The sequence below is a fragment of the Eupeodes corollae genome, chromosome 3, assembly GCF_945859685.1.
Source record: "Eupeodes corollae chromosome 3, idEupCoro1.1, whole genome shotgun sequence".
Taxonomy (NCBI): domain Eukaryota; kingdom Metazoa; phylum Arthropoda; class Insecta; order Diptera; family Syrphidae; genus Eupeodes; species Eupeodes corollae.
Window position 1 is genome coordinate 36,308,034 of NC_079149.1, and position 26,922 is coordinate 36,334,955.

The 26,922-nt window shown below is 31.5% G+C and overlaps 1 protein-coding gene across 14 annotated transcripts in view; it reads right to left on the bottom strand.

Annotated features, from left to right (window-relative positions):
• Positions 1 to 25,893, bottom strand: part of LOC129949062 (antichymotrypsin-2-like) — a 38,390-nt gene extending 12,497 nt beyond the window's left edge. For 5 of the 14 annotated variants that reach the window (XM_056060275.1, XM_056060272.1, XM_056060276.1 and 2 more), the window contains exons 1-3: positions 25,750 to 25,892; positions 20,992 to 21,914; positions 10,519 to 10,660 (exon numbers count right to left, since the gene is read on the bottom strand). In XM_056060275.1, the coding sequence (XP_055916250.1) occupies positions 10,519 to 10,660; positions 20,992 to 21,914; positions 25,750 to 25,771 (1,087 nt within the window). In that variant the 5' untranslated portion in view covers positions 25,772 to 25,892. Of the gene's footprint in view, positions 1 to 2,580; positions 2,642 to 2,711; positions 2,884 to 5,928; positions 6,090 to 8,717; positions 8,955 to 9,453; positions 9,775 to 10,023; positions 10,314 to 10,518; positions 10,661 to 20,991; positions 21,915 to 22,029; positions 22,224 to 22,420; positions 22,652 to 25,749 lie in introns of those variants that run through there. The other 9 variants (XM_056060282.1, XM_056060281.1, XM_056060269.1 and 6 more) reach the window with 8 other exon arrangements.
• Between the last annotated feature and the right edge of the window lie 1,029 nt (positions 25,894 to 26,922).

Below are 26,922 nucleotides of genomic sequence, written 5' to 3' on the forward strand. Positions count from 1 at the left end.
AAGGCTATGTAAATTATTTTTTTGTATAAATAAGAATTGTTATAAGTTTCTAAATCTAAAATACCTTACTTTAATATTCCGTTTAAAATTTTTCAAAACTTGACTTTATTAAAATTAAATATTCTCGGAAGTTATAAGTCTTCAACTCCCATAACCTAAACCATAAAAAAACGATGGCCATTAATGCTAAAACGGTTCTTAACCCTGCAGTCGTAGCGCACAAAATGTTACACCAGTCGTCGCGTGGATTACATATGAAATCCATTTTAAAATTAGAATAAAACCAAAATGCTTTAATTTTTTCAAATTTATTTTGGCTTTAATATGTAATTACATGTTATATTAAGTATGTAAAGTTAACTAACTGTTCTAACTTTTAAGCTGTAAGTACTAAAAGAGACGAAAAATACCCACTACTAGTTTCTTAGGAATACTCCATTTTGTATGAGTGGATTACAATAGTAATCCGCGCGACGACTGCAGGGTTAACAGAAATACGTAAAGTGTTATATTCGTATGAGCAATTTTGGATATTATTACGAATTCATAGTCTTCATCAAATGTTTGGAATAAACTGACAAAAAACATTGTTGCAAACGGATATTTATGAATTTTCGCGCATATTTTTAATATCTGAGATTGGATTTAGAATAAGCACTAAAAATTAACTCTAAAACGAATTATTTAAAAAAAAAAGAGGCTGGGATGCGACCCACACTGATAACTTCCCATCCCGTCTGTCGATTTGTCCTGCTTAAAAGTTTGTCTATATGTACTCGTATGAATTTTTACTAAATTTGCGTACTATTTTTTGTAGATTTTATTTTTTATGAAAAAACGGACTGTTGGATTTTTATATAAAAATTACTGAATATCGAAAACAATATTTTCTGTGAAATAAAATAAGTTTTAAGCCAATATTTTAAATTTTTGAAAAGATATTTGAGTCGAAAATCAATTGTTTCCAAACTTTTGTTTAATGTTTTTTAGGTTTTTAATTTTTTTTACAAAATACTGTCAATTATATTTTTTTCAAAATTTTACTGAATGTTAACAACAATATTTTTTGAAAGATTAAAGTAGTTTAAAGCCAATATCTACAATTTTTAAAAAGATATTTGAGTCGAAAATCAATTTTTACCAACTTTTGTTATTTTTTTTCGGTTTTCAACTTTTTGTAAAAAAAACTGTCAATTCGATTTTTTTCAAAATGTTACTGAATGTTGAAAACAATATTTTTTGAAAGATAAAAGTAAATTAAAGCCAATATCTCAAAGTTTTAAAAAGATATTTGAGTCGAAAATCAATTTATACCAACTTTTATTCATTTTTTCTAAGGTTTTTATTTTTTGTAAAAAAAATTGTCAATTCGATTGTTCTCAAGATTTTTCAAAATGTTAAAAACAATATTTCTTATAAGTTAAAATAAGTTTGAAGCCTAAATTTCAAGTTTTTGAAAAGATATTTAGTCGATATTCAATTTTTACTAAGTTTGAGTAGTTTTTTTTAGATTTTTATTTTTTATAAAAAAAACTGTCAAAAACATTATTCTTCGTTGCACAAAATTTTGGAGGTGACAAATTTTTTTTTCAGTTTTTTTGATTTATAAAAAAAAACCGTTGAATGAATTTTTTCAAAAATTATACTTGCTTGATATCACGTTACAATATATTATATAAAATTTAATTCAAGTCTCTAGCAATTTTGGTTCGTAAGATATTTAGGGTTAACCAAAATTTTCACCTTTTTTTCAAACTGCTATGGTAAAAAAACCACCCACGCAATTTTTTGTCTGCCTTATTATCTGTATAACAAAATTTATTTGAAGTCGATATCTCTTCTGGTTCTTGAGCTATGGAGGACGAAAAAAACGTCGAACACGCACGCACAGACATCTTTCTAAAAATCTTTTATTTCGACTCGGGGGACCTTGAAACGTCGAGAAATGTCAAAATTTTCAATTTGACAAATCGGACCCATTACAATAACTTCCTATGAAAAGTTAATAAAGGAGTGATATTCAAGGTTTTCCAAAACTTCAGATAGTCACAAAAGGTCATTTCATAACTAATGAGAAATTAGGAAAACTAAGTGAGTTACTAAAATTATTTAAACTTTTTCTGAAGATTAAGACTTTTACTTTGCAAAATCGTCACACAACTAATTGTTAAGGAATATGTTGTGTTTTAACCTAGCCTTAAAAATCCCGTCCTTGCATGTCATATTGTAAAAACCTGATGCGGTTCAAAACTTTTGTATACAAGATTCGAATTCAAAACATCTTAATCCTTTAAAAAAGTATTGTTTTGTTTGTACAGCAGAAAGAATTTATTAATGCAATAATATTTTATACTTAGCTCACACATTCAAAACATGTCAGTAATTTTGTTTAGAATTTGAATTTAAATAAATTTTATTTACTTCCAATTATAGCAAGCTATCTTTCTTGCTTCTATGCAGCCAATTCGATATCAGCAATCAATATAATTCTTCTGATTCAATATTGTTCATTAATTTAAGGAAATCCATTTATATAATATGTATGATATACATATGTAAATCATATTAAGTGCGAAATGTGTGAAGATTCTGATGTCATTTAAAGATGCATTTCCAATAATGAATAATTCTTGAAATTAATCTAATAAATTAAATAAATAATAAAATTAATTGCAAAATAAAAAACAAGTACAATTAAAAATGAATCTTACTTTGATTGAGGATTTTGACGCTGAGATTTTCTTATGTGAAAGCCTTTTTCATTACCAATCAAAGATCCACAAAAATATATTTGAAATATATTTGTGTTATTTATTAAGAAGTAAACAAATGATTTGTTGGCTTCGAATTCGAATGGTTCATCAAAACAATCGGACATAATACCTATGATAAAGAGAGTTTTTTTGTTTGAAAAAGTTTTTACACTTACAATATTAAAAACCTACAAATATTTGAGGGTGATTTTTAAAATACTAAATGGAAAAATTAGAACACACAAAAAACCTAAACTGTTTCACAAAATCAATGCATTAATGAAGATGTGAAGTTCATAAGAATGAATCTCAAAATATGCTAAAAATATGTTGACCCAAAAAGATGGGTCCAAGAAATAAGGGACATAAAAGTTTGCTTTCTAATCTAATCTTAAGTTTAGTTTAGTTTAGTTTATTCATCAAACAAAGTTACAATAGGTACTTTAGTGATTACTAGATAATATAATACAAACAATTTAAAATTTTATACATTCCCAACAGCAAAGTTATTTAGAATTAACAATAAATTTGATTTAAATAAATATCTACTAACATTGAAATCAATCATGTTGCAAACAGCATTTGTTTCTCTGAACACCTGGATATTGGTTCATTGGAAGCATACACAGTTCTATGACATGGAACATTAAAAAATGGTCGGTTTCGAAGCAATCTCGCAGGAAAATTAATCCCAATTAGAGCTAAAATTTGTGAACAATCAATATGATTTGCTCATATGTCACGAATGAACATAACCTCTGTATACTTTCTACGAATGTTAAGAGGCAAAATACCGAGTAGTTTACACCTCGTTTCATAGGTAGGAAAATCTATGTCCCATTGAAGTCTTTTCACTACAACTCTCGTAAATCGTTTTTGGATTTTTTCGATTTTAAATGAATGAAGAAAATATGAAGGATTCCGGATTACACTGCAGTATTCAAGATTAGACCTTACAAACCCAAAATATAAACACTTTAAGGTGTGTGGATCAGAAAACTCCTTTGAGTTTCGCAATATGAAACCTAACATTGAACTGCCTTTAGCAACTAAAAAATCTATATGCTTTACAAAGTAAAGTTTTTTATCAAAAATCACACCAAGATCTTTTTTAAAGGTTATAAACGTTAGGGTTTAGCATTTGGAAATGTTCAAATGTAAACAGTTAGCTAAACACCAGTTCGATAAAACATCAAAATCTTGTTGCAGAAGAAAACAATCATGTTCAGATTTTATACAACGAAATTCCTTAAGATCATCTGCGTACATCAAGCACTTTGAATTTAAAAACATATCAGGAATGTCGTTTATAAACAACAAAAAAAGAAGAGGACCAAGATGGCTTCCTTGCGGGACACCCCACGTAACATATACCGGTGCAGAAATAATGTTATTTATACGAACGTACTGAATGCGTTCCCTTAAGTATGAATTTAGCCATTTTAAAAAGTTTGAGTGAAAACCTACTTTATTTATACTCATAAGTAAAGCATCATGATTGACTCTGTCAAAAGCTTAAGAAAAGTCAGTATAGACAACATCATACTGATAACATTTCTCAAGTGCATTCAACACTAAATTACTAAAAATAGTGAGGTTAGCTGCAGTGGATCTACCAGCTACAAAACCATGTTGGTATGGTGAAATCATTGCTTTAAGAGAAGGAGTTAATTTGTCATAGGCTACCTTTTTAAAAAAATTGGGAATCGTAGCAATTTTACAAATTGAACGATAGTTTGAAACATCTTGCCTACCACTTGATTTGTGAATAGGTGTGATTGTTGAACGTTTCCAAGCATTTATAAGTGAACGATTAAAAATAATTTTTAAAGGAATAGCCAATGCATTCGCACACATTCGTAAAATGATTGGTGGAATTCCGTCAATATCACGTCGCTTATCACCCTTAAGCTTAGACAAAGCTTACTCAATCTCAGAAGTGCAAAAACTTAAACTGCCTATATTAATAGGAGTATTTGAAGAGTTTATGTTTGTAGCATTACGTAAATTAGGACAACTGTCTAAATAAACCGACTGAAAAGGTTTAGCAAACAAGTTACATACTCGTACAACAGAGATGTCAGATGATGTAATGCCGTCATGGCACATACGGTTGGGAATGCCATTTGATTGTTTTTTATTATTTATAAACCTTCAAAAACTTTTGCTATTTGTTTTTAAATCACACTCAACACAAAACAGATATTGATTGTAAAGAAATTTATTTAAAGTATCGAATTCTTTTTGTAAAATTCGATATTGTTTATATAATTCACGATAATTTTTAAACAACCTTAATCATTTTTGAATCGGTAAAATAATTATTTACACATCTGTTTCTCGAATCAGAAAATTTATAACTAACAACAATAATCCAAAAGTAACTTAAAAGATTGATTTTTTGAAATTTGTATAAATTTAGTTTTAATTAAGTTAAATATTTATTGGTTTTTAATTTAAATTTTACAATGAGTAAACTTATCTAACACTTCTCGAGCAAAGCTCCAGCAAAGGATATTATATTTTTGCTCTTAATAAAATACAAAAATGGAAAAATTCTTTGGGCGCCTTGTATTTCCTCTTCTTGATAGTCATTCCTGGTATTCATATGAAATAAATAAAATTTTGTATTTTTAAATGAATTTATTTAAAATAATACAACAGAGCTTGGTGCTCAAATTCATTGGAAAAAAGTCGACGAGACGAAAAGCAGCACGGGTTTGCTTAAAACTGATACAGTTTATGAACTTACAGGCAATTTTGGAGCGGATTTGAAAACAGTTTTTTTTTGTTAGAAAAACATTTAAAAGGCTTTGCAAAAACTAGTCCAAATGAAAACAAAAAACATCACTTAACAAAATTAATTTAATAGCAATTTTGGAAGTATATTTTGCTTATAAGTTATGAAAAGAAAACTTGAATTTAGAGAATACAATTACAATATCGAAAGATAAAGTCAAAATTCAATTTTTCCTCATTTTTTATTACAAATAAAAGCTTATTATGACTTTTAATCATTACTATATACTACTGTTTGCAAGAGTTTTTACTTAACATAACAAATAAGTCTCTTTGATCTATTTGATTGCAAAAGAAAAACACACTTTCTTGCATATAAAAAATATTGAAGTTAAAAAATTAAATTTCATCTTTGGTCTTTTAATATTTTTAATTCATAAATGCACCATAAAAATGTCAACAGTTTTAAAATCTATTTATTTTTAATAAATTTTCCAGCAAAATATGTCGATTTGTTGGCCTTAATGAAATACATGAATGGGTGAATAGCATTAAACCGTTTTGGTATCCGTAACATTCGTGTCATCATGACAGCTCCTGAATTCAAGAAAAAACGTAATTATTAGTAAATACATACGTGAACTTCTTTCGAAAATTTTAAAAATTACTTGAATAAAAATGTTATGTTACTTTGAACAAAAATGTTTAAAAAAAATGAATTTCAGAAATGTTAATATTGAAATACGTTATTCATGTACTTTGCATACTCTAAGTATAGAAAACTTTTGGAGATTGATAGACCTTCAACAAATGTTCCCAATGAAATAATTGTAACTTGTTTTATTATATTTAATTGTAGACTTTGTGAAAATTTTGAGATGAAAAATGGTCTTTATTTACAAAATAACACATTTTTATACTAAAAACATGTTCTTGTTAACTTCCCAAAGAAAATTATTGCAATGGGTCTGATTTGTCAAATTGAAAATGTTGATATTTCTCGACGTTTCAAGGTCCCTAGAGTCAAAATAAAAGATTTTTAGAAAGATGTCTGTGCGTGCGTGTGTACGTACGTTCGCGAAGTTTTTTTTCGTCGCAAATAGCTCAAGAACCAGAAAAGATATCGACTTTAAATAAATTTTATTATACAGATAATAAGGCAGAAAGATGCAAAAATGGCTCTCAAGAGGTTTTTTACCATAGCAGTTTAAAAAAAGCTGAAAATTTTGGTTAACCCTTAATATCTCACGAACCAAAAACGCTAGAGACTTGAATTAAATTGTATATAATATATTGTAACGTGATATCAAAAAAGTAAATTTTTTGAAAAAAATCCCTTTAACTGTTTTTTATAAATCAAAAAAACTGAAAACAAAAATTTGTCACCTCCAAAATTTTACGACTAAAATATGATTTCATCTCCAAAACAATTTTGTACAACGAAAAATAAAATTTTCGACATCTGGTTAAATTTTGAGAAAAATCAAATTGACTGTTTTTTTTTTTTATAAAAAACAAAAATCTAAAAAAAACATTACTCAAAGTTGGTAACAATTGATTTTCGACTCAAATATCTTTTCAAAACTTTAAGATTATGGCTTGTAGTTAATTTTAACTTACAACAAATATTTTTTCAACATTCGGAAAAATTTTGAGAAAAATGGAGTTGACAGTTTTTTGACAAAAAATACAAAATTGGACATATTGGTAAAAATTTATGTTCGGTTTCTCTCAAATTAATTTTTACTCTCAAATCAATTTCATTCATCCCATTTGTATAAATTTAAGAAATGCTACTTAAATTGGTTAAAATTTGTTTTCGACTAAAAATCTATTTAACAAAACTAGATTTTCAAACTAAACTATTTCTTTATAAGAAAAATATTGTTGGTAATCTTAAATTTTTTAAGAATAATTAAACTAACAACTTTTTTAACAAAACACGAAAACCTACAAACTTTTAAGCAAGACAAATCGATAGACGGGATGGGAAGTTATCAGTGTGGGTCGCATTCCAGCCCATTTTTTTAAAGTGATTTAAAAGAAAACATTCGGCCCTTTCATAGCGTTAATAGTAGATTAAATATTGCCACTTTATTGCCCTTCATTGTACGAATCTTTACTATTGGGCCTGTGATAAGGCAGACTTTTAAAATTTACATTTTAGGTGACCCTAAAATTGCACAAGCCTATCTTATCGTTCGATATCTAAAATATCCATGCGTAATAGTAAGTGTGTAGGACTAAAGTGCCTGAAGTATGGGTTCATATCCCTGTGTTTGCGACTTAAAAGTTTTGTGAAACTCTCCAAAAGTAACTCATGTCATAAAAAGTGTTTCTCAAATAACACGTTACTTCTTTTTCCGTTGCACAAACAAAATAATACATTTTTAAAGAACTAAAATGTCTTGAATTTGAATCTTACCCACAAATCCATGTCTTCTAGATTCAGTAAAAATCATTTTAGTATCTTCCTTAGTTTCTTTAAATTCACATTAGTTATTAATTCCGAATCTTTAATAGACTCTTTATAAAACTTTAAGCAAACGTTGAATTTAATGCTATGATTGTTTTGAAAAATACGTTTCGGTGTTAATTTTAAGTGTTGGTTTCGAATCGAAACTCTAATCTTAACTGTCTGCTCATGTTTTAAAAATATCCGGTTTTAAAATTATTTTAAGATTTTTTAATATACATTCATATTACAAAAAAGACGACCAATTCTTTAGAAAAACAAAAATCACTTTCAATCCGTATTCCTTTCTGTTGAAAAACGTTTTAGCAATTAATCTTTTACATATATTTGAGACACATAAAATCTAGCAACTTATGAAGATTTTCGAAAACTTTATGAAATACTTTGAATACCAAAGAAAGTGGTTATAGAATTAGAAAACCGTCACAAACTTTATCAAAAAAAAACTACTTTTTACTTTTCAATAGCTTCAAAAAGCCTTGTATTAGTTTTCGATTTTTTTACAGTAATATCCCAAAAACCTTGCGTCATAGAATAATTTTAAATTCTAATTTGAATAAAGGCTATCAAAACCGATTGCAAACTGCCTCTATTTCATATTAAAAATCTATTTGTCTTTTATTGAAATGGTTGAAACTTAGTATGATAAAGCTTTAATTTTTTAAGTTTAAAATAATACAATCAGTTTGTTGTTTCTTAATGATAAATAAATACATACTTGCATTTTTGTTTTAAAAAATACACGATTATTAAAAAATATATTTGTTCTCTAATAGGGAACAGTCAAGACTAAGGCTAACAAAATCAGTTTAATAACAATTAAGACAAAATATTCAAATAAGATTGTAAAAAATGACGATTTCAATTCTTGTTAATAAAAGTTCCAGTAAAAAGAATTGAATTTTCGTTCTTGATCATATAAATAAATGGATGTAAAGCTTCGAATTGCAGAGTAACCCTCAAGCACATTCCCAACAAAACCATTCCTATAAAAAATTTCAATAAAATAATAGTCAGTTAAATATTCGAAACAGGTGTTTTTCTGCTGGTTTAAAAATGAATAGAAAAATAGAATAAGAACTTGAAATATCTAAATAACTCTTGACTTCTTTTACTTGTGTTGATTATTTTTTTCAAGAAGAGGAAATATAACCCGATTCAGAAATAACAAATCTATTATGCAGAATATCATAATTTGTTTTGGCCCATAACCTTTACCAAAAAAGGTACAAACTTCGCACTATTTTTGGCACTAGCTTTAAGGAATTTTTACTTGACACTGATTTTGAAATCTAAGAAATACGCTTCTTTATGAAAAAAAAAATGGGTTAAACCATTTCGAGATTTAACTCAAATTGAAGTCCTTAGATCTTCAAAAGTTAAACCATACAAGCTCTACTCTAAAATCATAGAATAATTTCGATTCGATTTGGACAAAGAAAAAAAGTGTCTTCATGTGTTTTCAAAGTTCAAACAATTTTCAAATTTTAAAGAGAGACAATTTATTCAACATAAATGCAAAATATCAACACGTTTTTAAGACTTTTAATAATTAAAAAATAGATTAATCACAAATATAAAAATATATATAAAAAAAAACATAATGTATATAGGAAAAATTTAGAAAAATATAGCTGAATACTGAAGATATTGAATGTCCTTATATGGAAGGGAAATTATATTAATCCTTGTTGACATAAGTTCCAGCAAATAGAATAGAGTTTGGATCCTTGATCATGTAAACAAATGGATGGTTAGCTTCGAATTGTAGTGGAAGCATCATGCATCTCATCATCATAATCATTCCTAAATAAAATTCAGTCTTAATTAGTTGAGAATTATAAGAGATGGACGTTATGTGAGTGTTTTTGTTTTTTTAAGACGTTGAAACAAACATACAACAAAAATAATTAAAACACAAGGTGGTAGAAACTCTTGAAACATTGACATCTTTCCAAAGCCGTGAACTACAAAGCGTTTTTAATTTACTTAATAATATAAATTTTATTTTTTTGTCTTCTTAATATTAATTTATGAGAAATGAAAAAACAAACATTTGTATGTAGGTATATTTTGAGAACTTAAACAATAAGGGTTCAGTTAATAGCGTCCCGTTTTAAGGATCATACAATTTATTTTCTTAAATTACTAATAAAATGAGATTCACATCTAAAATTCATCGTGGATTCTTTGAGTTAAACTATCAGGGTGTACATAAGACCCACAGAAGAGAATTGATCGGTTTTTCAGACTACCGCCAACTATAAAGGCTATGAATGGATGATCGGCATTGAATATTTTAGGTTCTTGCATATTTAAACTTCGTTTTTTGCGAACAAGACAAGCTATAAGAAGAACAACAAGATGTTTTGTGAGTATTACAAGAAAAGCAACAAAAACTATGTGATTTTAACTGTATAGACTTAAGAAGGCACAGCCAGCATTAAGGAGATAGTATTATGAATTTTTAAGAAAATTATACAAAAATGAGGACAGGAAAAGAGAAAGCAATGTTTTGTTATTTTTTAGTATGTTGGGCATTTAACTTACCAGTTGCGGCAGCAGCTTCGGCTCCTTCTTCGTTAACTTCAATGAAGGCTTTGTGAATGACTTTAGAGACATGGAGATTCTCTTCGGAGTCAAGAATGTTTCCGAACTCAGCATCGTTATTAAACATTTTCTTGATTCCAAGCTGAAAAAAAAAGAATTAAGATTGATATTAAATTTATAGCATAATTATATTAGGACAGGTGTATTTTGTATGATCGAAACCAAGTCATGTATAAATACAACAAATAGAATAGGACCAAGGTGTCTAACCTGGGGGACACCAGAATTCACAACAAATGAACTTGAACACTCATTACTAAATTTAACACTATAAAGTCTATCTTGCAAATATGAGGAGATCCAGTTTAAGAAACTGTCGTTAAAACCTTGCTGTGATAGTTTTAAAAGTAATGTTTTATGACACAATTTATGAAAGGCCTTGCTGTAATCAGTAAAGATACAATCTACTTGTTGACGTTTTTCAAAAACATCAAAGCAAAAGGACGTAAAGTTAAACAGATCAGTAACAGCTGAACGCTTTTTAACAAAACTATGCTGTTTATCACAGATAATTGAACTACAGTGAAAGAAAGGACGCTACATACGATTGACTCAAACAGTTTAAGTAGTTTAGCAATAGATCGGTAGTTCATTATTTCGTTTTTCGGACCTTTTTTATGTACTGGCATTATTCCAGATAAAAGGAAACAGCGAGTTACTTAGAGACGGGCTGAAAAGAACATATAACGGGTGTGCTAAATACTCAGCACATTTTTTTAAAATGGATAATGGTACAAGTTCGGGATCAGGTCTAAAACATTCGTCAAGTTGTAGGACTTTGAAATTGATAGAATTTAAGTGGAGGAAATTTAAAACAATGGTAGATGTGTTAGGAAAACTAATACTATTATAATCTACAAAAGCATCTTTGAAGTAGATTGCAAACATGTTCGCACTTATTCTCATCTTATTGGTTAAGCTGGAAGAATTCTTAGACATAGTTTTCCAATTGATATTTTTTGTAAGTCTAATCTTTAACCTTCACCGAATCGAAAAACTTTGGTTAAGCGATATTTTTAGTTGTTTTTGAGTGAAGCACACTTTTCGTTTCTTCACATCACTAATTTGCCTTATCAGCTTAATTTGTACACCAGTTCCACTTTAGCCGGTCGAGAAGGAGCTTCATGACTATCTAAAGTGCTTTAATTTTGAGAATTGAGTCTGCAAAATGTTAACAATTATTGTACTGAATTTTTACTAATTCAAAGCGCATTAATATTTACTAATGGCGTAATTCTTTACCCACAGTTTCAAAAGTAACAATTGCCTAAACAGCCAGCTATTCAAAATAAAACCATTGAAAAGCCTTTACTATTAGGAGTTATATAGTTTTTTTGTAGAAAACCATTCCGTGACATTTGATTCGATCGTTTAGAGATTTTGTGCGTCTGAAAATGTACATATTATCCGCAAAAATTGAGTTGTTACTGTATCGCACACAAAAGTAGTACATCATTTATAGCTAAAATAAAGAGTAGGTATAGTGGTCCTTAATGACTACCTTGCTGGACTTATAGTTTGGCATTAAAAGGATAGGAAAGTAAATTAGTAACTGTCAAAAGTAAAAAAAATCCTGGTTCTAACGCAAGAGGAAAGAAATTATTAGATTTTGTAAAACGTTTGGTCTGTACATACTTAATGGAACTAGTGCCGCCGACTCATGAGGACATATAACGTTTGTTGGTGGCCAAGTGACATCAATGGTCGATTATTGAGTAAATTATGAGTTTTCCAAGTTATAACCAATTGTGCAATTATGAAAGCCTCTTGTCCATAAGAAGGGCTCAGCCAAAACAAAGGAAAAATATGAAAACAATTGACGAAGAATGCGTAACTCCACCCAAGGATTTTTTAAGGGTTATTATAAAGAGCACTAAACAAATTATACGCCGATACGCCAGCAGTCCGATTAGGTTCTTGAAAAAATCCTATGATTTTTGGAAACTGATCTTAAACTATTTACTATTCACACAACACTGTGTTCAAATGTACTGCTTTCCCATTTCAAGAATCTGTTAAATCCTGCAGAAACGCTTACTAAGTGGCACTTGGCACCAACTGGGTTCATATTCGACTCTCTAGACTATGCCATATCTAAGCTGAAGTCTAATAAGGCCGCTGGAGCGGATAGCTTGAATGTCGAGCTCTTTAAAGTAGCCGGAGATAAGTTGGTTAATAGCATGCACCAACTTATCTGTAAGATATGGTCGGAAGAAAGCCCGATGAATGGAACCTCAGTATTGTTTGCACGATTCTGAAAAGAGGAGACCCTCTTAACTGCACCAACTATGAAGGAATCAGTCTACTTAACATCGCCTATAAAATCTTCTCTGCCGTAATATGTGAACGTCTAAAGCCCATCGTCAACAACCTGATAGGTTCTTGTCAGTGTGGTTTTAGACCAGGAAAGTCCACAGTTCATCAAATATTCACATTACGGCAGATCCTGGAAAAAACCCAAGAACACCAAATTGACACCCACCATCTCTTCATCGATTTCAAGGCCGCATATGACAGCATCTACAGTGACAAGCCATGTCTAGTTTTGGCATCCTAACTCGTCTGTTGACGAGTTTGACCATGGAGAATTCACCCTGCTCCATAAGGGTTTGAAACAATATAACAGAACCTTTCGATGTCAAAAAAGGTTTTAGACAAGGTGATGAGCAGTCATGTGATTTTTTAACATCGTGCTTAAAAGAATAGTGCAGAGCTCACACGTCAACACTAGAGGCACTATCTTTCAAAAGTCTATCCAATTACTAGCATATACTGGTGACATTGACATAATCGGACGAACTCAGCGTGATGTCAATGGGGCTTTTGTAAGTATTGAGGCAGAGGCGGCAAAAATTGGTTTAACGGTTAATGAGGGCAAAACAAAGTACATGCTGTCGTCAAGAAAGGACATACAACACCGACGTCTTGGTCAAAACGTCACTATCGACAGACGTAACTTTGAGGTAGTCAAGGACTTCGTCTACCTAGGCTCCCTCGTAATCGCAGAAAACATCACCAGCGCTGAGATCAAACGCAGAATAAATCTTGCTAACCGCTAATTGAGTGGTAATGTCCTCTCTCGAGGGACCAAAGTGTTGCTATATAAGACCCTTATCATCCCCGTCCTGTTATACGGTGCAGAATCATGGACTACGACAAAAGCGGATGAAAGCACCTAGGGTCGGTTCGAGAGAAAAGTTCTTCGTGTGATCTACGCTCCCGTATGCATTGAAGGGGAGTAAAGGAGAAGATGGAACGACAAGCTGTACGGACTGTACAGCGACGTAGACTTAGCCAGAAGGGTAACCAATGCTCCGGCCTGGAAAGTCTTCGAATCCACACCCACAGGACGCAGTAGAGGCAGACCGCGTATCAGGTGGCGCACACAAGTGGAAAGTGACTTCACCCAACTTGGAGCGCGAAACTGGAGACAACTCTATTGACACTTTAGAATGGAAAAGCATCCGGTTCAAATGGTATTTCAGTGGAATTTCTTAAATATGAAACTGCCATGCTCAAAGAGTATCTTTTAACACTTTTTAATACATTTTTGGAGGATGATCTTTTTCCAGATAAATTTCGGGGTGCTATTATAATTACCATACATAAGAAAGGAGCAAACTGTAGGGAATTTTTTGAAACAATGGAAAAAGCTGTATGTATTTTTTGTAGATTTTTAGATAACTTTCGACACAATCGATGGAAGTGCGAGGTCTTGATTTCACTTCTTTTACCTACAAGTAAAACATTTTTTTTAAATTGCTTCATTTTGTAAAAAAAAGTATTGAATCAAAAATTTCGTGCAGGGAAATAAATATAAATGCATTTCAATTTCACCAAGGTTTTTTGAATCATCGACTTCTTTTGTTTTCCGTCCCAAAAAATGGGAATCCCATAATTTGAATGAATATCTCTTAACTAGGTATACAATCATTAGATAATAACATTTGTTTGGTATTGTTATGATGACATAATATATTATTCCAATTTGGATCTATTAGTAATAAAAACAAATTTTGCATTTGAATAACAAGTGAACAATATTTTAAAATAGTATCTAATTGAACAGCTGTTTGTGTTTTGCAGTTGTTTACGTTTAGACAAAGTGTGAGTCATGCTTTAAATAAATTGAAACTAATAAATAAAAGGCGTATAACTATATGAAGGAATGACTATTTTTTAGTCTATTTAACAATACATACAATTTTAGATTTGTTTACAAAACTGTTTTCAGGAAAATGCTTAAAGTTTACTTGAATTTGTATGACCTATTATAATTCTCAGAAATTTGCTATCATATCTTGTCTATCAATAACATTTTAATTCTAGACGAAGTGTTATATGATTGTTTTATGGTTTAACGTTAGTTTAAAAATGTTGGCATGAAGCCAGTGCTTTTTACATTTTGTTTATCTCAATTTTTTTTGTTTTAAATTGATTGTGGTGATTTTTTAACAAAAGGAAAAACCATGTTTTGACAGCCTATTCAAAAATCTGAAAAATTCCTCTATCTATTAATCAATTAAAAAAACAACATTAACCAAACTTAAAAAGCTCAATTGATAAAAGAAAAAATATCGCCAACTGAATTCGTTTTCGAAAAAAAATATGTGTGTTTAATTTTAGTTCTTTGACAATAATTTATTGCTTTTCTGTGTATATTTGTTTTCAATTTTTTTTGGTATCAGATTTTTGATATAATTTATGTTTATAATCTAAGGTCTGAGGTATTATAGTCCACTCCTGATTTAGATTAATATTGCATGATGATAGACAGGTGTTTGGTTGAATACAATTTATACTTGTCACAAATTGGTTATTGTCAGTTAGTTGTTATAATTTTGTTTATTAAAATATTCTCGTCAAATAAAAACAATCTGACTTTCAATAAGATTACTTTCATCGGAATAATAAATGCCGCACAGTACACGCAAGCACTTAGCAGACCTTTGACCTCTTTGTATTTTTGTGGGTGTTGTTGAGTCCATGAGCTTGCGTCACTATTGAATGTCACAAGATGAAAGCAGTCAATTTGTAGCTCTAATTGAGTTAAGCTATAAAATCGATTTTTTTTCAACTTGAGTACTGGATGACTTATTTTCGAAGTTGGCCAAAAATTGTGTGTCATGTCATATTTGGAAATGGTAGTTGGCATAGATTTAACACAACTATTTCTGTCACCTGGAAAGTGTATACAAATAGTTCTACTGACGCGACGACCTAAATTTGAAATAGTGAGTGAATTTTGTGTAACTACTTTTTCTTCTGCTTTGCCGGAAATTTACGCCCCTAGAAATAGTTTCTTTGGCATTTCAATAATCCGGTGTTTATTTGAATATATTATTCTTGTCACAAAAATTGATTTTTTTGTGTTTTTGTCATTGGTTGTTCTTATTATGTTTAATTATAATGCACGACAAGTTGAGAAAAAAAATCTAAATTAATTTTCTTTTTACTTTCAATAAATTTCACACGTTACACGCAAACACTTAGGAGTTCTTTGAACTTTGCATTGTTTTTGTGGGTGTAGAAATGTTTGTTTTTTTATTTCCTACATTTCTATGATTATGTATTTGGTCTGGCTCCATACATTTGTTTGCTATTTGAGTTATTTCAACCATAACCAGCAGGTAGTTTCTTGGATAAAGAATTTTACTTTTATATAAACAAAAAAATAAAAATTTTAAATGGTTTTTAGTTCTTTTTTTTATTAAAAAACAAAAATACAGTCAAACTTCTTTATAACCAACTTCCTTATAACGTAATTCTCTCTACAGGGAATTTCATTTTGTTCCCTTTCCCCTTAAGAAATATTCCGAACGAATTAGGTTCTTTATAACGAAATTCTCTATAGCGAAATTATCTTCATAAGGAACTAATTTTGTGGCCCGAAATCAAAGTTGTTTCTTTATAACGAAATGTCAATTTTCAAATTTGAAAACATAGTTCCTTATTTTAAAAGGGAACTCCTCGTTTTGGGAAGAATTTTCTTATGCATGGATGTGTTGCAGAAATGTTACGCATATCAACAGGTCAATTGTTTGAGTTGGCATTGTAAGTTCGAGAATTGTTGCCAAAATTTCGAGGCGCAAAGCTATTTCAGTATCACATAAGTTATCGATGATCAAAAAACTTAAAAGGGGAGAAAATAAAAAAGGATGTTGCAGAAAACTTTGGTGTATCGTTCAGTACATTGTCGACAATTTTAAAGAATAAATGCAAAATTTCAAAGTTTGCCGAAGAAAGTTCAAACATGTTTTAAATTAGAAAACAAGAAGACATACATTTCTTTGAAATGAGTTCTTTTGTATACTTTTTCTTGAAAATATAAAAGCAGTGTTGTTTCTTCTATGTAACGAATTTTTTATAAAACTTCTTTATAACGAAGCAAATTTTGTGTTCCTTTGAAATTTCGTTATAAAGAAGTTTGACTGTAAATCATTTTTAAGCAAAAGTCGATTTTAGGGAAGCAAAATAGGGGAAATATTGGTACAATAGTAGCCATTGGCCTGATTCAGGGTCATTCATTTTATAATTCCACGTTATTAACGCTGGATTTTTACTTCCAGCAGTCATCTGAAATGTCATAATATCGTCAAGGTAAGGCAGGTTTCAATAATCTGATTGAAAAGCTCCGAAAAATTACGGTTAAATTTAAGTACTGTTATTAAAAAGTTGTGTGGATAGTCAGTCAAGATAAATCTTCCTTACTATCAAAACAAAAGCCTACTTCTGTCAAAATGATTTCATTTGTAGCCAACTGCATTTTGACCAAGGCAACTAGTTAGTTTTTCAAGTGTCATAAATTCCAAACGCGGAAATTTATTTCACTTAAGTCTACCTTCAGTTAATCGTGGAAATACATAATTGTCTACAAAAAAAAACTCTTCAGGCAAGCTACAAGTCCATCTCTTATTCGTTTTCGAATTTGACAAGAAATAAGAGTAAAAAAGTACACCTTTCAGTTGAATGAAAAAACATGATCAACTCGTGGTAAAGCCTTTTTTGGTCTTCGGCTTGGACGACATATGGTTACAAAAAGACGCAGCTTGAGTTTCACAATTTAGCAAGGTCTATTATGGTTAATAAGATAATTTTATTTAACACTGTAAGACTTTTTTTCTGTGGGTCTGTTTGAAATATTGTATTTACACGAATAATCCCCCAATTGGCCGTCATACCAAATTGTGCGAAACAGTGGTACAAAATTAATTTAAAAAAGAGGCTGGGATGCGACCCACACAGATAACTTCCCATCACGTCTGTCGATTTGTCTTGCTTAAAAGTTTGTCTAGATTTTATTTTTTATGAAAAAACGGAATACTGGATTTTTATATAAAAATTACTGAATATCGAAAACAATATTTTCTTTGAAATAAAATAAGTTTGAAGCAAATATTTTTAATTTTTGAAAAGCAATTTGAGTCGAAAGTAAATTTTTAGCTATATAAATAATAAATCAATTCGATTTTTTTCAACATTTTTCAGAATGTTGAAAACAATATTTCTTATAAGATAAAATAAGTTTGAAGCCTACATTTCAAGTTTTTGGAAAGATATTTGAATCGATATTCAATTTTTACCAACTTTGAGTAATGTTTTTTTTAGATTTTTATTTTTTATAAAAAAACTATCAATTCGATTTTTCTCAAAATTTTATTAGATGTCAAAAACATTATTCTTCGTTGCACAAAATTGTTTTGGAGATGAAATCATATTTTAGTCGTCAAATTTTGGAGGTGAACAAATTTGTTTTTCAGTTTTTTTGATTTATAAAAAAACGTTAAATTGATTTTTTTTCAAAAAATATACTTCTTTGATATCACGTTACAAAATATTATATAAAATTTAATTCAAGTCTCTAGCGTTTTTGGTTCGTAAGATATTTAGGGTTAACTTAAATGTTCACCTTTTTTTAAACTGCTATGTAAAAAAACCACCCACGTAATTTTCTTGAGAGCCCTTTCTGCACTTTTTGGCCTTATTATCTGTGTAACAAAATTTATTTGAAGTCAATATCTCTCTTGGTTCTTGAGCTATGGAGGACGAAAAAAAACGTCGCGAACGTACGGACATACGGACGTACACACGCACGCACAGACATCTTTCTAAAAATCTTTTATTTCGACTCTAGGGACTTTGAAACGTCGAGAAATGTCAAAATTTTCAATTTGACAAATCGGACCCATTACAATAACTTCCTATGGGAAGTTAAAAAAAAGATTTTTTCGACTTTTTAAAAGTTACATCTCAAAAACCTGATGTGGTAAACTGATTTCGAAGTAATTTTCTAAAGAAAGTCAGAAAAAGTCTTGGGAAAAATATAATGTTATTTCCAGTTAAAAAACCTTGTCGACTGGTTCTGATACGAAATTAAAAATGCAATCATTTTCAAAGAACCATTAACAAAAGATAATGAAAATTTTCAAGAGCTTACAGTAATCAATTACTAGCACATGAGTAAGTGCATCGCAAGAAATTTTGTTTCGTCTGCTTGTCAATGAAATAAACAGTTAATTGCGTACCTAAATTATTGTTTTGCACCTATACTTTATTTATAAAAATTATTATCTCAATGGTAAATAGTAACGAAAAATAACTGCGCCCAAATGTTCTGCTTAGACAAAGATTTCCTTGCGGAAGAACAAAATAAAGGATATGAACACGTATTTGTTAAGGATTAGTTATTTTTTTAAATAAATTATGTTGGAATTCTTCTCTTTAAGTTGATCGTTATAACAACAAACTCTTACTTGTTTAATTTGACACAAAGTGATGTGCTTGATCTTCAAATATTTGCATATATCACACGGACCGTGATAGAAAAAACAAAGAAGATTTGTTAGAAGCTTTGTAAAGGGTGATTTTTAGCTATTATTTTTTTGGCAACACTTGTTTAAACAGCTGAGGCACGTTTTGTGTTTTGTTTCACTTTCATACATCATCAGTTTTGGTCTATAATTGAACCATGAATCGTCTTACAAACGAACAACGCTTGCAAATTACTGAATTTTATTATCAAAATGCGTGCACTTTAAAGGAAATTCATCACGCGTCCACGGTTGCCAGATTGGCCATCTGTGACCAAATTTGGTCATTATTTTTTCACTTGGTCAAATGGTAATTTTTTCTTCCACTTGGTCATATTTTTCAGAACCGAAAAAAGATGTGCGACAATTTGAGTAACGAAAACGTTCTTGGCTTAACAGAAACAACGGTGGGATTTTGTGAGTTTATTTGTAAGTAATTAAAAAAATGTCATCTTGATAATATGGAAAATATGTTAAGGAAAATGTGAAGAATTATACAATCTGTGTTTACAAATTTGTCGGACTTCAATTAATTATGTTGATCATTTTTACCTACAAGTGGTCATTTTTATTTCAAATTTGCACACAAACTTTTTTTTTCAAGTTGGCAACCGTGCACGCGCTCCTTCCATTCAGCCACGAAGCTCATATTTGGCTTAATGAGTACGTAAATAAGCAGAATTGTCGATTTTGGACTGACTATCAGCCAGAAGCATTGCAAGAGCTACCAATGCATCCATCATTGGACCGTACTTCTTCAAAGATGATGCGAATTGTGATGTTACTGTGAATGGTGAGCGCTACCTTGAGATGATATCCAACTTTTTTTGACTTGCATGACATGTGGTTTTAAAAAGACGGTGCAACATGCCACACAGCACGCGCAACAATAGACTTGTTGAGCGGTGAGTTTGGTAAACATTTTATTTCACGTTCGGTACCGGTCAATTCTCCGCCTAGATTGTGTGATTAACCGCCTTTAGACTATTTGTTGTGGGGCTTTGTTAAAGCTTATTTCTATACAGACAAGTCATCTTCAATTGACGCATTAGAAGACAATATTGAAGCATTTATTCCTGATATACCGTCCGAAATGTTGGAAAGAGTATGCCAAATTTGGACTAAGGGGTTGGACCATATGAGGCGCAGTCAAGGTCAACATTTGCATGAAATAATCTTCAAACATTAAACTATATGGCACGTACTATCGATTCTAATGAGGAATTTATGCATTTTTCTGAATTGTATGTTTTTTTTCGAAAAACTTTTCTATAGCTTTTTAAAAATTACCCTTTAATAAATTCTTTTGCCGAGGTAACTCGAAGACTATTGTTACTTTTACACCTCTTAACTATAAAGACGTGTTAAACGTTGCAAGAAACTTTAACAAACAAAAATTAAACACAAAAATGAGATCATTTCCAAATGTTGCATAATGCATAACAAAGTTTGCCGATATTAAAACAAAATCTTCGATGCCTTAAACCCAACGTTTATCACTCTGATTGTCCAATAAAACATACGATAAGATTACACTACTTGGTCAAGACTTATAGTAGGTCATAAATATAAATAAATATGAAGCAAAAAAAAAAACACTTACCTTCTTCAGTGGTTCAGTTAGTTCAGCTGAAAATTCCACCTTAAACTTAGGGAATTTCACAACAACTTCCTCCACACTCATCTTTTGTGTTGTAAGTTCATGCAAATCGGTAGTCTGTAATTTTTCTTCGAGACTCTTCAAGCCAGTACGTGAATTTGGCAACAACACCAACATAACAAGATCTGAATCCCGATAGGGCATTTCAATAGCTGTACAGTCCAATTCTTCGAAATATCCATAATTATATTTGGCCTTGCCATTCATCATCTCTACTTTGACACTGTCATTTTCGTTGATGAAAAAGTCCTCTTCGGCAGTTTTTTCTTTCTCGAATTTCTTCTCCCATTCGCCTTTGAAGTGGATTGCATTAACCAACACCATTCGGGTCATAGAATCCAAACTGTCTGGAGAAATCAGATCTTTGATTTTGTTGTTGGTCTTCTCTTCGACCCAATTATTAATGGATTTTGCTGCTGGAGCACTGTCTGCGAAATTAATTGCTTCTGACGATGAGTTAAAACTCTCCACGGCAATTTTATTGAATTCGGGTTTGATTTCATGACCTTCCTGGACATAGAGTTTGTTGGCAATCTTAAGAAGCTTGGAATTCGCATACGAATCGAGAACTCCCTTGAATGATTCCCCAACCAGAGCACGATCATTTTCAACTAGCTTCAGACCAGAAGCCATTTCTTCGGCGGTTTCACCGGTCGCGCCAGCATAAGCCATAGCGACACATGTCTGAATGGAGAAGGGCGAGAAGATGATGTTCTTGCCTTCATTCAAAGCAGCTAATGCGTTGTAGAATTCAACCGAAAACTGGGCACTGTTCTGGGCGAACTTAACACTCAAGTCTGAAGACATTTCACCGGTTGACAAAATAAACGGCAATTGTAAAAGAAGAAAAAATGCGAACAATTTCACTGTGGATGGAAACAGAAAATACAAAATTAGCACTTGAGTTTCTTAAATTAGAAAAGTAAATCACAAAAGGAACTAAAATATGCAAATGCAAAGAAAATGAGACTTTTAACTTGCCTCGCCTTAGGTTGGGAGAATAATGAAAATACAATTCGTTTCGAATTCAAACGAAGACCATTCACCAAAATAAAATGTTTTGGAATTTTTAGTGTTGGAGTGGAGTCTCAACAACAGTCTTGCTTTGCCATAGCTATACGAACACGTAAGCACAAAAAGCTTTCTTATTTTGTGAGTTAAGTGAGTGGAGGGGGCGGCGAAATTACTTGTTTTTGTTTTGTTTGATTTGGGCCGGCTTATTTAATGACGATGACGGCATCCAAATGACGATGTCTCAAACTTAAATAAGTAGGTACTATATAGAGAGGTAGACACAAAGTGTAGCCAAAACACCGTTAAATAGGAAATATAAGTATACACTTAATCAGAATCAATAGAAATTGAGACTTACGCATTTATGGCAATGAGTCACTAATAAATCCTCAAGTTTAATTCGATTTTTGTAATCTATTGATTAAGATAAAGTTTAATTTCTTTGGAATTAATGCAAAAGCTATTTGTTATTATTTTATGTGTGTAAATTAATACTGTCAGTAAAATAAAATATTCTCATTTTTAAACACAGAATGAATAATCTTTTTATATAGAATTCGTAGGTACTTTGGAAGCAGATAGCAGATGTTTTTTATTTTATTTTGTTCTCTGAACTGTCAGTTTTTTTTTGTCATTCTTCTCTTCTCTTTTCTTTCTCATATCTTTTCAAAGAAAATGTATAAAACAAAATAAATTGCGAATAAGAGCGTTTAGATGGGCAGTTTTTAGATGTATACCTTTACACAGTGACGGGCGCAGCGTAATGTAGATGTTTTAGTTGAATCGAAATATATGGAAGATTTACGTTTGAAAGCTGTCATTTCTTAATCTGTTATTATTTGAAACTTCACAAGTAAAGGTTCGGTCGCGTGTTTTCTTTTATTTGATATAATTGCAGTTGTAGAGCGAAGAAACATTTATTTCTATTTCAAATTAATTTTCATAGTTCACTTTTTCACATACAACACACTCAAAAATTATTGATTTTGACATTTCTTTACTGATTTTTAATCCAGTGTTGCCATACTGGTTTACTTCCCATGGGAAGTTATTGTAATCGGTCCGCTTTATAGAAATGAAAATTTTGACATTTATCGAAGTTTCAAGGTCCCTAGAGTGGAAATAAAAGATTTTTAGAAAGATGTCTGTGCGTGCGTGTGTACGTACGTTCGTACGTATATGTCGGATTGTTTGCCCGATCCTGAAAAAAGGAGACATTATTAACTGCACCAACTATGAAGGAATCAGTCTACTTAACATCGCCTATAAAATCTTCTCTGCCGTAATATGTGCACGTCTAAAGCCCATCGTCAACAACCTGATAGGTCCTTATCAGTGTGGTCTTAGACCAGGAAAGTCTATAGTCGATCAAATATTCACATTATGGCAGATCCTGGAAAAAAACCAAGAACACCAAATCGATACCCACCATCTTTTCATCGATTTCAAGGCCGCATTTGACAGCATCTACAGAAACGAGCTGTATAGAGCCATGTCTAGTTTTGGCATCCTTGCCAACCTTGTCCGTTTGTGCAGGATGACCATGGAGAATTCACCCTGATCCTTAAAGGTTTTAAACAATATAACAGAACCTTTCGATGTCAAAAAGGACAAGGTGATGCACTGTCATGTGCTTTTTTTAACATCGTACTTGAAAGAATAGTGCGTCAACCTAGAGGCACTATCTTTCAAAAGTCTATCCAATCACTAGCATATGCTGATGACATTGACATAATCGGAAGAACTCAGCGTGATGTCAATGGGGCTTTTGTGAGTATTGAGGCAGAGGCGGAAAAAATGGGTTTAACGGTTAATGAGGGCAAAACAAAGTACATGCTGTCGTCAAGAAAGGATATACAACACTGACGTCTTGGTCAAAACGTCACCATCGACAGACGTAACTTTGAGGTAGTCAAGGACTTCGTCTACCTAGGATCCGTTGTAAACGCAGAAAACAACATCAGCGCTGAGATCAAACGCAGAATAAATCTTGCTAACCGCTGTTTCCTTGGACTAAGAAAGCTATTGATTGGTAAAGTCGTCTCTCGAGGGACTAAAGTGTTGCTATATAAGACCCTTATCATCCCAGTCCTGCTATATGGTGCAGAAGCATGGACTATGACAAAAGCGGATAAAAGCACCTTGGGTCGGTTCGAGAGAAAAGTTCTTAGTGTGATCTACGGTCCCGTATGCATCGAAGGGGAGTTGAGGAGAAGATGGAACGACGAGCTGTATAGCGACGTAGACTTAGCCAGAAGGGTAAAAGTCCAACGACTAAAATGGCTGGATCACGTAGAGCTCATAGAACCAATGCTCCGGCCCGACGAGTCTTCGAATCCACACCCACAGGACAGCGCAGTAGTGGAAGACCGCGGATGAGGTAAAGCGCACAGGTGGAAGGTGACCTCACCCAACTTGGAGCGCGAAACTGGAGACATCTAGCTAAGGACCGAGCTAGATGGATAAGTTTGTTGGGTGAGGCCCTAGTTCGCACAGGACTGTAGCGCCACCTTAAGTAAGTAAGTAAGTAAGGTTAATTTTTAGATACAATATTGAACTAGTTGGTTAACTAAATTGAGATACCTAGCACTGCAAACAATACAAACAGCTCTCAGCTGTTCATAAAAAGCAGATAAACATATAGATTTGAGGTCTAAAATTATTGTAAAATATAGTTTTAAATAATTTTAATAATTTACTGGATTTATACTCAATAACTTACAATATTGAAATCCATTTTCAGGCTCCATCAAACTCAACCATATGTTGAATCAGCTGTTTTTTAGATACCAAAATATTACTTTTCCGACACCTCAAGGTATTACTTTTCTGACACCCCAAGTGTTCTAAATTAGTTGTTCTTTTACATGTAAAACCCTAACAAAAAGGTAAGCGGATACCGTATCTGCCGAAGTTGAATGCAACCATTGTAAGATCTGACAATCAGATCAGACAATTTAGCTTAAGACACTGAACTTGTGTGTCGAAATATATTTTAAGTATGAACGTTCAATCTACAAAAAAGAGGAAAAAGTTCCTTTGAAGTTAATGAAATTGGCATTGAATGTTCAGGAAAGGTGGTGATGCCCGAGTTCACACAGGACTGTAGCGTCACCTTAAGTAAGTAAGTAAGTTCAGGAAAAGTGTAATCAATTGACAAAACTACAGTTTATACTTTTGCGTCGCCAACTAAAACAAATAAGTACTTGGTAATTTAGATGTATTCTAAGAAGAGAAGCTTTAGCAATGGAGTTTTGATCGGTAAACTAAAAGAACATCTTGAAGTTTACGCTCCATTTAATCCAAATAAATTGATTTAAAATCTTTACAGGTCTTAATTTTGTGAGAGGTCAAACATTACTAATCGACAAAAAGTTCTAGCCACATCAAAAAACACTTTTCAAAAATGTATGTTTCGTTCACCTCGAAAAAAATCCACTTTTGTATAGAAATCCCCATAATTGTTTTTTTACTTGAATTATTTGATGAAGTCCGGTATTGCCAAAGTCAAAAGTTATTTTTGAGAAGACACCAACTAAGTTTAGAAGATTTTGTGATTGGGGAAAACATTTGTTTACTAATTTATTATAGCAGCAAGTCTCCTAATCTTTACAAAGTTCACAACTGATTGTCCATCATAAATATAACAAAAACTATACTACTTAAGAGAGGAAAGAGGCAACTTACTTAGGGTCATTGATTTTGACATCTTGGACTTGGGCACTGATAACAATCACTCTCACAAATGATCACTTTGTTTGGATTTTTTTAAACTTATGCTCTGCTTTTAATAAAAATGAAATGGGATTTTTTTTAATTGACTCACTCCTCACTTATTAATTAAACACTAGCACATAACATATTAATAAAATCAATAAAAAAGGAATTAAGTGATATTGAATTAAATAAAAGGGAACGACCCGTAAATTGCACAATATCCGGTTTTCTAGCATATGTAGAGTACTACATATGCAGGTGGATTCTAAGGTAAAAGACCGATTTAACATATAAAACCAAAGCCGAACCGACAACGAACGTTTTGACGGGAGATTTCTACGAAACTAAAGATGATTTGAAGAAAATAAAAATATTCATTGATTAAGCAAGCTCTTTTCTTATCAGTTTCAAAATAAAAACAATTTTAATCATGAATTAAATACAAATTTTCCCATATTTCAACAATTAAAATTTTTTTTTCAATTTTCCGGAGCAAAAACATGTATTGATGGAGTTACTAATTTTCATGTTTTTTGGGCGCCATTTAAGGTTTTTATTAAAACTCTTTGTTGAAGATCATGACTGATAATTTTATGGTATTAAGTATAAAGAATGTAATATTATTTTTCAAATGCCATAATCGCCGAGCAAACGGGACCAAGTCCCTTGTTAGTGACGAAAATTGAGCTTCAGCTCATCTTTAACTCAATAAAAAGCAAAAATTCAGCAGGTGTCGATGGTATATAAAACGTTGTACTAAGACATTTACCCATGGAGGCAATTGACATATACACCACAGTCTTTAATAACGAACTGAATAATGCATATTATCCAGTGTGTTGAAAGACCGCTGTGGTTCGTCATCTCCCGAAAAAGGGAAAGGACAAATCCAACCCGTCAATTCTTCGGTCGATAAGTCTTCTTCCGAGCATCAGCAAAGTTTTCGAAAAGATCAAAAATAGGGCACTGACAAAGTGGGCTGCGGACAACAAAAGAATTTCGGATATACAGTTCAGGTTCAAGGCGGGCCATGACACAATTCATGCTGCGTCTAAACTCGTTTCTGAGATCCAATGGAATAAATCAAAACAACAATTCACAGGTGCTGTTCTCGTTGATTTGGAAAAGGCCTTTCACATCGTA